General features: G+C 46.7%; 1 protein-coding gene across 1 annotated transcript; it reads right to left on the bottom strand.

Moving 5' to 3' along the window:
* Positions 1 to 4,567: 4,567 nt before the first annotated feature.
* Positions 4,568 to 10,208, bottom strand: DYNLRB1 (dynein light chain roadblock-type 1). The gene is made up of 4 exons (XM_071455427.1): positions 9,966 to 10,208; positions 7,598 to 7,673; positions 6,150 to 6,317; positions 4,568 to 5,070 (listed from the first exon to the last, which is right to left on the bottom strand). Exons 1-4 carry the CDS (start codon positions 10,206 to 10,208, stop codon positions 5,027 to 5,029), a joined length of 531 nt encoding a protein of 176 aa, XP_071311528.1. The 3' UTR covers positions 4,568 to 5,026.
* Between the last annotated feature and the right edge of the window lie 2,459 nt (positions 10,209 to 12,667).

Consider the following 12,667-nt stretch of genomic DNA (forward strand, 5'->3'; position numbering starts at 1 on the left):
CTGCAAACAGAGCATCAGTGTTTCACCAGGTCCAATATCCCTCCTCACTGCATGCCACAACAGGAGCTGTATCATTTGGAGCAGTGTCTCGTTGTTACAGTGAATTGGCACAAAACAGGAGGGAACACAAAATATTAAAGGATTAAGTATAACCTTGGTAAAAAAAAAAATACATGAAAGATGCAGTTTTGAAAGAACTGCTCCGATTATTGTGTCACCAATTTAAACAAATATATGTTTAGCAAGAATTGAAGATATTCTTGTTTCCTTTTTGAGTTTACCCAAGAAAGAAAACACTTTCATGGCCAATATAATGGATTTTCCTTGACCAAGCAGTAGTTAAACAAGCACACACTGGTGAGGAAGTATAAACTCTTCAGATTCACTTTCATAATTAAGATACAAGTAGAGATATTAATCTCTGATATAGGTCCTGTTAATCAGAGAATACTGAAGGTAAAGCAGGAATGTTGAATCAGACCTGGCAAGTGATGATCCTTACAGACTTCATCCTCAGCAAAGGGACTTGTTACTGTTGCTATAAAGTGTGAACCTCTTTTCCATTAGAGGAATGTGAAAGTCTTTCCAATTTAGTGATGTGGCCCCTGGTTTTATCCATGCAGACCTCATTGCAGGACTGGGGCCATAATTCCACAGAATATTATTCAGACACCTGGAAAGGGAGAAAAAAACTCCATTTCCTAGGAGCTCTGGAGCTTCTCAGCATGTTAGTGTGCTTCCAGAAGTGGGATATGGATCAAATAAGTTTGATTTAATTTATCCACTTCTTCCTTCAGCCCTCAGCTTCCCGAACAATTCTGCACACATAAATGCCTCTCTTGCCTGGTCTTACTGATGTCACTGGCAAAACTCATCATTTAAGGAGGTGCATTTCAGATCCAAGCCCCCCTCTCCCCCAGTCAGTCAAAGGTTTAAGGCACCAGCAAGCTGTCCTAACATGACCTGGAATCATCAAGGAGCTTCCCACATGCCAGCATTCCACAGGGTAGTACCACTGATAAGGAGCACTCCTGGATCTTGTGAAACCACAGCAGTGAGGGAAATCTCTCTGAAGGAATCCTGTAATCCTGGCAAAGGAAGTGTATTGTTGCCAACAGAACTGTGTTGATGCTCAGGCTCCTGCTGGCCAGGGCAGTGTCCGAGCTCCTGCCCCTGCAGCCCCAGCTGCTTCTGCTTCTCCTGCAGCTGCTGGGTCCCAGGATTTGTGTAGCTCTGCTCACCTTAGTCCAGCCTCTCTTGGTGTGAGATCTTTGCCTTTGTCCCCTAGAGAAGTAGCTAAGACAAGATCAAACATAAATCACAGACTGGTTTGGCTTGGAAGGGACCTTAAATCAGTTTGGGAAGGACATTGAGATGCTCAAGTGTGTCCAGAGGAGCAATGAGGCTGGAGAGGGGCTGGGAACACAAACCCTGAGAGGAAGCCCTGAGGGAGCTGGGGGTGCTCAGCCTGGAGAAAAGGAGACTCAGGGCTGCCCTCATCACTCTCTGCAGCTCCTGAAAGGTGCCTGTGCTCAGCTGGGGCTGGGCTCTTTCTCCAGCAGCACTGACACAACCAGAGCACACAGCCTCGAGCTGCACCAAGGGAAATCCAGGCTGGAGATTGGGAAAAAGTTTTTCATGGAAAGAGTGATAAAGTTCTGGAATGGCTGCCCAGGGAGGTGGTGGAGTCCCCATCCCTGGGTGTGTTTAACAAAGCCTGGATGTGGCACTGGGTGCCAGGGTTTAGTTGAGGGCTTGGGGCTGGGTTGGACTCAATGATCTTGCAGGTCTCTTCCAACCTGGGCATTCTGGGAATTCTGTAAATCTCATCCAGTCCCACCCCTGCCTGTCGCTATAGGACACAAAACAACACAAGCACACACCGCTGCTCTCAAGACAAAGGGAAGTTTATTTTCTGACTCCAACATTTATAATTTTCTAAAAGTGACTGGATTGGAGGGTGACAGTGCAACTTCTCCAATGACACTGGACAAACCAACAGTCTATCAAATTTCTCTTGTTCCATAAAAGAATGCAAAACAATAAGTTATTTACAGAAAGTGTATGAGAAAGTTTGCTACAAGAATGTAAACATCAGAAGGTTTAGAAAGTATTAAAAAATCAGGGCAACACCTGCCCACACTTTCCACTGTCCCAGCTTGCTCCAAGCCCTGTCCAGCCTGGCCTTGGACACTTCCAGGGATGGGGCAGCCACACTCCTCCATGTCCTGTATGTGAAGGACACTCATCAGCCACCTTAGGCAGGGGAGGAGTTTCCTGGGAGGGCTCTGGAGCCAACACAAATCCACAGAAGGTGTCTACAAGCTCAGCTTTTACAGTGTTACCTCCACTCCTCTGTCAAAGCCCTATCTCAGCAGAGGCAGCACATCCTGGGGCCTCAAGTGCTGCCCTTCCCAGCCCAGAGCCATGCCCCAAACTCCCTTTCATTACCTTGTTAATCCATCGGGGTTTGTTTTCCCAGCAGCAGATGTTTCCCCAGCCTTCAACAGGGATTCCCCAAAACCAAAACTGACTTTTCCAAGACAGCAAACCAGGCCAGTGTCCAGCCCCAGCACAGAGCAGCTCCAAGGTGCAGGTGACACAGGCTGCCCAGGCCTCCTGTGATCCTGGCTACAAAAAAGGACTGGAACCAAAATGCTCAATTTTCTGCTCTTCCTCAGTTTGGCAGTAGTTTTACCATACAAATAACCAGGCTCAGAGTCACGAAGCACAGGACCAAAATCTGAGCTCCATCCATCCTTTTTTTTGACCCTGTTTATGATAAAGTAGGAAAGTGAAACCCTCCCCTAACTTTCATATATGGAAATTGCTGCCAGCTCTGTGACCCTCTAATGGTCCTGATCCAAATAAACTTTAGTTTAGTTTATTAGTTTAGTTACTATTTAGTTTAGTTACTTTGTTCCACAGTAACTAAATGGAAGCTGTTGTTCTTCAATTTCCTTCACCTCTTGCCAGTTTTAAAAAATAAATCTGAATTAATTTTGGGTGCTGGTGTAAAGGTGGCACTGCATGGTCTAAGTAAGACCCTGCCCAGATGGATCTGACAAACTCCTTGACTCCAAACCCAGCTTAAGAGCCTTTCATTCAAATCCCCAAGTATATGTCATGCCAGGCTCTCTCAATCCTTGAGAAAAAAAACCCCAAACCAACCCCCAACCCTCCAACCAACCAGCACACAGTGGGAGCTCAGTCATTGCACTGCAAGTTTATGATCTCAACATGACAGAAAAGGGCTGTGATCTTTGGTTTTGCAATAGGTTATTTATTACAGCTTGTTTTAACTAAAACCAACACTCAACACTCTGTCCCAAACTACTGGTAGGACAGCTGTCCTTAAGGAAGTGTCCAAAAGAATGCAGGACACTGCAGATTTTCCACTGTTCAGAGAAGTAGCACTGCCACCTACTCGGGAAAGCCAAAATCCATAAGCAGGTCACCACTTCCAAGGAAATATTTCTCTGGGTTACAAAGAACAGAGAGAGATCACTGAGGTCACTTTTTTTTTCTGCCTTGCCTCACTGTTCAGTTTTTACCCAGACTTCAGCTTGCTGGGTTATTGCAGATCACAGGCTTTATGTAAATTGCTGTGTGTCAGGAGCTGCTCCAAAGGCCAGGCAGGATCCAAACCCTATTCCCTGTTTTGATGGAATGGCTCAAAGCAGCTCATGAACAGCACCAACCAACACTGAGTCACAGGGGCAGCTGGGACACCCAGAGCACTGATGCTGCAGGGCTACAGACCCCAACAGGCATTTCTGACCTGCAGGGTCATGGCCAGCACCTAGAAGATCAGACACAGTCTGAAAATGCACATCCAGGTCTGAAAATGCACAGAGAAAACCCCAAACATGCAGGTTACCCTGGCTGTTTGAGGCCCCACACAACCAGCCTTCCTGGGGCTCTGAAAGCCACAAGTGCCCAAGTCAACATCAACATTTTTACCAAAATCTCCAGAGCTGCACTTACTGTAGCACTCCCCAGCCCTGGCCTGTGTTGTTTGTTTTTTTGTTTTGGTTTTTTTTTTTTTTTTTGTTTTGTTTTTGGTTTTTTTGTTTGTTTTGGTTTGGTTTTTTTTTTTTTGTTTGTTTTTTTCTGAAGAAAAAGTCCACCAAAACAACCCCTTGAGCATTTTGGAATTATCATGTGGTTTTTTTTTTTTTTTTTTTTTTTTTTTTTTTTTTTTTTGGTCTTTAATGGCATCAATAAAAAACTACTAAAGGAAAACAGCAGATTAAACTGGCTACTGAGCTGTGACAGTGTGAGATCTCCTATGGGGGGGCTCAATGGCCTTCCTTAGCCATGAAAATTCTGTCTGGAGCAGAGGGAAAGTGGCAGGGAAACACTTCAACACAAGAGCCAATTGTGAGTGCACTGCACATGCCCTTGGGCCAAATCCTTGAGAGAAAGCAACAGACAAACAAAAACAGTTTGGTTCTGTTTTGGGAAGGTTCTGTTGTTTAGGAGAGTTCTGTTTTTTGAAGAAAAACTCAATCAATCATGAGAAAACTTAAAATCTTCAGAAGAAAAACACATAAGACAAAACCAGTTACTGGTGACACTTTTTAATTTCTTATGGTCAGATTTTTTTGAAGTAAAACCAACAGAGCAAGACAGAACTAGAGGACAGGAAGTCATATTTACAGCCACTCAAAACTAAGAGTGTAAAAGCAGAGCTCAGTGGTGAAAGAAGCACAGAAGCATACAAAGAATAGGTTTTTTGGTTATTATTAGAATTTTATTATATTATCTTAGCTATTAAAAGAATCTGTTGCATTTTTTACTGCCCAATTCCAACTCACCAGCTCCCACTCAAAATGACTTGTGATACAAAAAGCGACATTTTTTCTGTTTGTAGACAACAAAACCACCTGCTTTAATTCTCACAAACCTTACTGAAGAGTCACAGCACAGTTAACACTAATGCTCTATCTTTTACCATTAAATAAAAAATAAAACAGGGAAAATAAAACAGGCAAAGGGAAAAAAACAGACCGAGTCAGTGTAATCATTCAGTTGGATTCTGGATGACAATCAGGAAATAGTCTTTATCTGGAGAGGAAAAAAAAAGGAAATTATTCTTTCACTGCTGGTATTTGTTCACAGAAACAGTAAATTCCAACATTTTTCACATCTCTCTGATGTGCTGTGGGAACTGCAGAGCCCTGACATTCATTCTCAATGAGCAAAACAGGCTCCAAGTGTTAGGTCATTTATTTTATGGGTTTTACTGAGAAAAACTCTCAGCTTTAGAAACTGCACATTCCCAAGGCAGCTGAATTTAACCCAGATAGTGCCAGCAAACTCAGTAACAGGCATGTGCCACACTGGTGCATGGTGGCCACTGCCCTTCTCTCACAGGCAGGCTGGGGCTGCAGCTGGTTTTGCTGGAGCAATGCCTATTCCTCTTCCCATCCTTCCTGTGGAAATCTGAGGCTGCCTCAGCACGAACCACAGCCTGTGTTAAGATCTGCCCTGACCCAAGCCTGCCATGGGGAACTGCCATCCACTGCTTGGCCTCTCCACCAGCCCCATCCCAGCAGGAAGCACACGGGGACAAGGCTGAATTCCTGCCACATGAGCGACCTGCACTCATCCCACTGCTTCCCAGTTAGGAATTCAACAAAATACTGAGGATGCCTCCTGAAAAGAAGGTTGCTGCTGCTGTATACCATCACTCATGATTACAGCTACATACATTAATAGCTACAGTGTGCTCTAATACTTTTCTCACAACTGGAAAGTCAGGACTGTCTGGTTTTATCCCTCAGTCCACAGTTCTGCATGGAAATTACTCCCAGAATGTATTTCTTTCCAAATCCTAGGGTTTTATACTGAAAAACAAAGCATGAGAGGGTGCAGCACCCTCTCAAGCATTATCTAATACTTTCTACTTTGATCTACACAAAATGAGGGAAGGGATTTGCCACATTCAAACATGACAAAGGAAACTTAGGTCAATGATAAAGCTTTCAACTCTCCAGAAAGTAGAGCAGCTTCTTGGAGAGAAGGGATTATCCAATGTGAACACAAGCAGCAGGCAGACTCCTTCCAGGCTGACAGTGTCAGTCTCAAGTGAGAACAATCCAGCTGGATTCCCAGAGTGCTGCTCTCCCCCTGCTCTCTCCTACCTGGAGCAACCATGATTTCGTTTTTCTTGGAGCGGATGCGCAGGAAGGTGAGGTCGTTCTGGGGGTCGATGTCCCGCACGGTGCTCCTGGCCTTCATGATGAAGCTGTGCATGAGGCCGGCGTACTGAATGGTGGTGGCGTTGTCTATGGTGCTCTTGATGGGAATACCTGCAGGACAGGGACAGCAAGGCTCAGGGACAAACCTCCAGAACCAACCCTGCACTGGGCACCAGCGGCTCCAACCTCGGTTGCCACTGCACCAGGTCAGGGCTGTTCTCTTTGAAGGCAAGAGGAAAACATGAAGAAAAACAAAATAGGAAAAAGCTGAGATGTGGGACCACAGGTGTAGGTGAGAACTGATTACCTCTAGTAGCACCAGTGCTTTACTTTTTCATTTTCAGAGTTAAAACAGAAATAAATTAAACAAAAATAATCATCTGTAAAGGAGAGAAGAAATACCAAGGTTGGCAGTTTTTTCTCCTGACAGGGGACACTTTTTTTACTACAGAAAGGATCCCCTACACCAATTAAATGATATTGAGCTACACCAGGCTGGGATCAGTGATTATGGAGGACATCAGCTGCTGCATCACACAGCTCCAACATTCAGCCCTAAGAGGAGGTGCAGTCCTGGGAGGTCCCTGGTTCAGTGATAACCAGCCTGGAGGGCAGGCACTGTTCAGCCAGAGCTTTACAGAGCTCCCTTACACTTCAGCCACCCATTAGATGTGTTTTCCTTCCAAAACCCAGTCAAACCCCAGCTCCAGGGTCAGAACACAGCAGCCAAGTACCAAATTCTGCTGGGCAGAACCAGGTGTCTGTTCCAGCAACTGCAGCTGCAGCACAGAGAGCACAAACCACTCAACTATCATAGAAAACCAGTGAGCAGGAGCCAAGGGGCATGATGTGATCCTCAGTATATTCACATGTAGCTGCTGTCATCTTTTCTAAGCATTACTTCTAGGAAATATTCAATTTTTGGGCTGCTCACAGTGTATTGAGAATGCTCTGAAGAAGTTGGTCTGTTGAACTCATCAGAGACTCCACAAAGGGACAACTTGCTGATGAATTGCACAAGCACTAGACAGTGCTAAAGAACTGGAGCCTGCCAGGCCAGCAGGGTTTTGGATAGGCCCAGCAGCAAGATCTTGTGAGAGCCTCAGTGTTACTGATGCAAGTTTTTACAGACTCAGTTTCAAACACTGCCATAACTCAAATATTACAATGCTTTTGCAAATTATCTTAATGTATTTCCTAAAATAATAATGTGAGCTTCCAGAAATTGGAAACCAATTTTCTTTTGCAGCCTAACTGACTACTGTCTGTCTCCTTGGGCTGCAGGGAGACAAAGCCAGACTCTAAGCTAAGTGCAAGTGGTACAAGCAGCAGCCCTCAAAGGGGGTGGCTGGAGTGAGCGATAGGTCAGAAAAGTGAGGCTGACACGGCACCTTCTGAATTAACCACGATGATTCCCTGCACTCCCTTCTGGCTCTGGATTCGCTTCAGTGTTTCCTCCACCTCAGCCTGCAAGACAAAGCACAAATCAATGCAGGGTTACAGGGTTACAGCTGCTTCTTGCCTCCCACCAAAGCTTTAGGATAACATGGCTGAACACAAAGCTGCACAAGGATGATTAAAAAGCCACTGCCTACACTGGTTTATACAGCCAAGTGTCTGTACTTTGGTGCCACCTTTTCTGCATGACCTTTCCAGTTATTTTCCATCTGCCTTCTTCACTCATTTGTGATTATCATCCTGGAACTCCCTCTCTCCTCCTCCCCAAGCCTCCTGCTGAAGGCTTGCAGCTGGAAGCTGCAGGCAGACTGCTACAATTTAGGTGTCAAACAAAAATCATATTTGAAAATGGACATGGAATTTATGAAAAAAGTAGGAAAAAGAATACATTGTGGGTGCAAGATGACCTTCCCTTTTAGCAAATGAATGCCAAAAGCAATTACAAATAAGAGAAGTGAGAGGAAAAACAATGAATGAACACTCTTTGTTTGTAATTCGGATTTGTGCTGGGATGGCTGCAAGGCTGTAACCACTGCCAATAATTTACAACTTAAAAAAGGAAAAATATCAACACAGGCCAAGGCAATAGTCCTTTGTCTGATCTATAGAAACCATCAAAAGAGGTTTCAGTATCTTCTGCACAGCATTCCTGTTACAAGACATCCATCTAAATATAACTATGGCATCTGTAGTAGGGTGAGAAACCCTCGCACCTGAGCTGATTTCCACAGCTGGATGAGTATTTGGCATTTTTTATTCCCATTAAAGAAAACAGAAACAAGTAGCATCTTTCAGATCTTGCAAGGCAGAGTCCCTCAGAAATGGTTTAGGAAGGGAGACCAGAATCACCTGAACCAGGTGAGACCTACAAGGGCATTTGGCCAAGGCTGTGTTCCCTGGACACCCTGAACAGCCCTCTCCACCTCCTCCACAGCAAATGGGCACAAAGATCTCACACACCCTGTTCCCTGGGAAGAGACCTCATCCAACAACCAACACAACAAAACAAACACCAGCTCAGCCCCAGCAGCACCAGCACTTTGCTCAGGGTGCTGTTGGTAACACAGCCTGGGGCTCATAAGAGATGGGAGCCCCCAAGCTGGTCTTTATGAAGCAGAAGTTTTTCTGTGTGATCCAGCACAGAAAAATTCAAGTATTTTCAACAGAACTCTTGATTATTTCTGAATACTGGACTGTTCTCAAATGGAAGACAAGGGAAATTAAACGAAGAACAAATGAAAGGGTGTATAAATGCTGGGAAAATATAGTGGAAAAATGTTAAATCTATTAAGAAATTAAGATCTGATTTCCTGCCTTCTTACTAGTACTATTTAAGTCCTGATTAAATACTTTCCTTCACAGGACCTTAACAAACCTTTTCAGATGCAAAGCAGCATCCATAAAGAAGGATATGAGTTCTTAATTTCCTCTTAACACCTTCAGCTGATCTAACTCACAGGTGGGTGATCTGCTCTGACAGTTCACTGCTGCTGATGGGGGAAGGTCCTGCTCCTCCAATTCCTCCACAAGCCAGTGCAGCTCACCAGACCAAAAAAATAGTACTGAGAACAAAATCACATATTTAATTAATGAAACACACAAACCCCATTTTAATGAAGGGCTGGATAACTGCAAGAGATAGCACATGGAGGAGGAGAGATGCACTCTAGAAAAGGAGAATAAACACTCCCTCAACACCATTTTGCTGCTAAATATCCTTTGCTATATGTACAACAGCAGCCTGTATCTTCCTGTTTTCATCTGGAATAACTAAACTGCTAGGTTTGCCTAAAAAATACATCTTATTAGATAATTTCAAGTTTCCCTCTGGAACTCTGGTCAGCATTTATTTCTTTACAAATTTTGATATACATTTGATCCCCAATTTCATCAACACGCTGTAGCCAGCCATACGTCTGGGCAGGGAGAAGCCTCCAATAAAATCACAACAGAACAAATACAGCCGCGGTTATTAAACATCCAAAACCAGTCTCTTTTTCCTGACTGCTTCCAGCTTTACAGCAGTGCCCTGGCAGCCGTGGGAAATGCAGGTTTCGCAGTGAGCGTTTCCCCGGCACGGGCCTGGGCTGGATCCGGCCTCTCCCCGCGGTGACTCAGGGCCGGGCAGAGCCAGGGCAGCCCCGCGGAGGCAGCGCCGGGACCCGCAGCGCTCCCGGCCCGGTGCTGGGGGAACGGGCGGGACCGCCGGGCCCGCCCCGCACAAACACGGCCCCGCCCGGGAGCCCGACACAGAACCGGACACAAAACCGGACACAGAACCCAACACGAACCGAACCGAACCGAACCGAACCGAGCCGAGCCAAGCGCTCCCAGCCCCCGCAGTCCCCGCAGCGGGGTCTCGCCTTTACCCGGGCCCCGCCCGCGGGGCAGCGCCTGTGCCTGAGGGGAGTCGGGACCAGCACCGGGACGGGACCGCCCCGCCCTGCGCCGGCCGCAGGAGCCCCCAAGGCCCGGGGAGGTACAGAGACCCCCGAGGGCGGCACAGGGGCCCCACCCGGACTCCGGACCGGCCTCACCCACCATGATGGAGCCGCCTCCGCCCCGTATCGGCCCCGGCGCTGCTCCGGAAGCGCTTGGAGCGCGGGGCGGGCCCGCTCCGAGACGCCGCCCCGAACCCTCCACCCCTCGGAGCCCGCACAAATTCCCTCAAGCTCCCGAGGCCGCTCCCGGGGACGCGGTGGTCCCTGAGCCCGCTTTAGGGACATCAGCGTGAAACCCCATCCTTCCAGTACCTGAAAGGGACTTAAGGAAAGATGGGACGAGTCTGTTTACAAGAGCCTGGAGTGACAGGACAAGTAGGGCTTGGTTCACATTGAAAGAGAGGAAGTTTAGATTAGAGATTAAGAAGAAATCCTTCCCTGTGAGGGTGGGGAGGCCCTGGCACAGGTTACCCAGAGAAGCTGTGGCTGCCCCTGGATCCCTGGAAGTGTCCAGGGCCGGGTTGGACTTGGGGCTTGGAGGCACCTGGGGCAGTGGGAGGTGCCCATGGCAGGGGGTGAAATGAGATGGCCTTTAAAGGTCCCTTCCCACCCAAACCATTCTGTGATTCCATGATAACCGGTGTGGGGAGTTCTTTTCTGCCAAATAGCCGCAAGCCGGCAGCTGCTGCCAGAGCCCCCTGGGACAGGGGCACAGCCACTCCAAGGCACGGTGCACCCTAAAGCCTGGGGACCGCCCTGCCACAGCCCCGGGGATCCGTGTCCCGAGGGTGAAGGTGGGTGCTGCCCCTGCCATGAGAAAGGGAGAGCTCTTTGCTCCCTTGGAGGAAGGACTGGGGATGTCCCACAGTCTGATGGCAAAACAAAATAACACATCCAAGAACTGCATCCCCATAACCCCAGCTCTGTTCTACACACACAACAGCAGCAGTTGGGACTTTTCCCTCTGACCTCAGGCTCTGCTAGAAGTGAAAGAGGGTCCCCGAATAGCTTGGGACCTTTAAAGCCATCTCATGCCACCCCCCTGCCAGGGGCAGGGACACCTACCATTCCAGGTTGCTCCAAGCCCCATCCAAGCTGGCCTTAGACACTTCCAGGGATAGCCAAAGGTTCTCTGGGTGATTTGTGCCAGAGCCTCATGACCCTTACAGGGAAGAATTTCTTCCCAATATCCAATTTAAACCTACTCCCTATCAGTTTGAATGATCCTTCTTTTGGGACCACAATCCTGGAATCAGCAAACAGACACAGAGCTCACACTGAGCTCCCACAGCGGTCACAGAGAGATGGTATTGGGTGAAATGTAAAACATGTCCTCATAAAGTGTTTTTAGATTTTTTTTCCCCCCTCTGAAAGCCAGGATTTGACACAGCACGTAAGCTCACTGGCCTTTCCAATCTGTCAGTCTGCATTCTCCTTAGAGAAAACAAGATTTCTCCAATGAGCCCTGTCATTTGTGCACTGCTGGGCTGACAGGCTGAGAATCGAAATTGGATCAGGCATTGCCAGAGATCAGGAAAAAATCCTTCTTTAGGACCCAAGAGATATGGCCGTTTCCTCTTCTAGTGGCTGTTTACAGCTCTGCGAACCTAATTCAGTTAAATTCTAATCTCTCTGACCAGTCCAGAAGCAAGTTTTACAGCTTGGCTACAAGAAGTCATTTTGCCATGGATTGATTTAATTTCTGGTCTATGCAATGGTAAGATTTGGGCAATAGTAAGGATGTGGTGGATAATTTGGGCAATAATAAGCCCATAGCTGCCATCAGACACCCAACCAAACATGGGTTTGCTTAAACAACCATTCCCATCCTGCCATGAACAAAACCTTCAACACTCCCACCCAGGGCTGGTGCTGACATTAGCACCCTCATCATTAAAGTAAATAGAAAAAAAAATGGTGCAGCTGAGATGTACTTTTATCATATACTGCACCGTGATTAATTTTTGCCTTTTTAAAATAAACTTCAGATGTAAGTAAAATACTCTTGCAGCTGTATTCATATAAAGCTGCTCAAAGCAGTGTCAAGTTTTGGGTTTACACAACTTACTAGGATGCTTTTAAATGGTTCCATTCAAAGTTTGGAGGAAGTGACTCCTCACCAACCTCCCCACTGCAGAAAAAGGCAGTTGTTATTGCATGTATTTGCCTGGCACAGAAAATCATCCTTGGGATTTGCTGCTCCTGACAAAACTGAGTTAACGGAGCCTGTGGGAACAGCTGGGAAAGTCAGCAGAGGGAGAACCCAGTGGGAAGGTCTGCATCAGGGAATATCACCCTCAGGGAAGGATGACCACTTTAGGGACCATTTGACCAAACTGGACAGAATCAGGTCCCTGAGACAGAATCACAAAATTAACTAGGTTAGTTTTGGTTAGAAGAGACCTTTGAGATCATCAAGTCCAGTACTATATGACCCTAAGACCTGATGGGATATCCCTGTGAGCACTGAGGGAACTGGAACCTCACTGCAAAGCCCATCTCAGTTACCTGGCAAAGCCTGTGGCCATCAGGAGAGGTCCTCATGACAGGAAGAATCTCAGT

The sequence above is a fragment of the Agelaius tricolor genome, unplaced genomic scaffold (assembly GCF_023055355.1).
Source record: "Agelaius tricolor isolate 1412-34295 unplaced genomic scaffold, bAgeTri1.0.p SCAF_49, whole genome shotgun sequence".
Classification (NCBI taxonomy): Eukaryota; Metazoa; Chordata; class Aves; order Passeriformes; family Icteridae; genus Agelaius; species Agelaius tricolor.

Excerpts from the sequence above, each read along its gene's own strand:
- DYNLRB1 (XM_071455427.1), bottom strand. The coding sequence starts at position 10,208 with ATGGTGGGTGAGGCCGGTCCGGAGTCCGGGTGGGGCCCCTGTGCCGCC. Across the intron at positions 6,318-7,597 it reads CATCGTGGTTAATTCAGAAG|GTATTCCCATCAAGAGCACC; the intron begins GTGCCGTGTCAG and ends CCTGTCCTGCAG. Across the intron at positions 5,071-6,149 it reads CGAAATCATGGTTGCTCCAG|ATAAAGACTATTTCCTGATT; the intron begins GTAGGAGAGAGC and ends TTTCCTCTCCAG.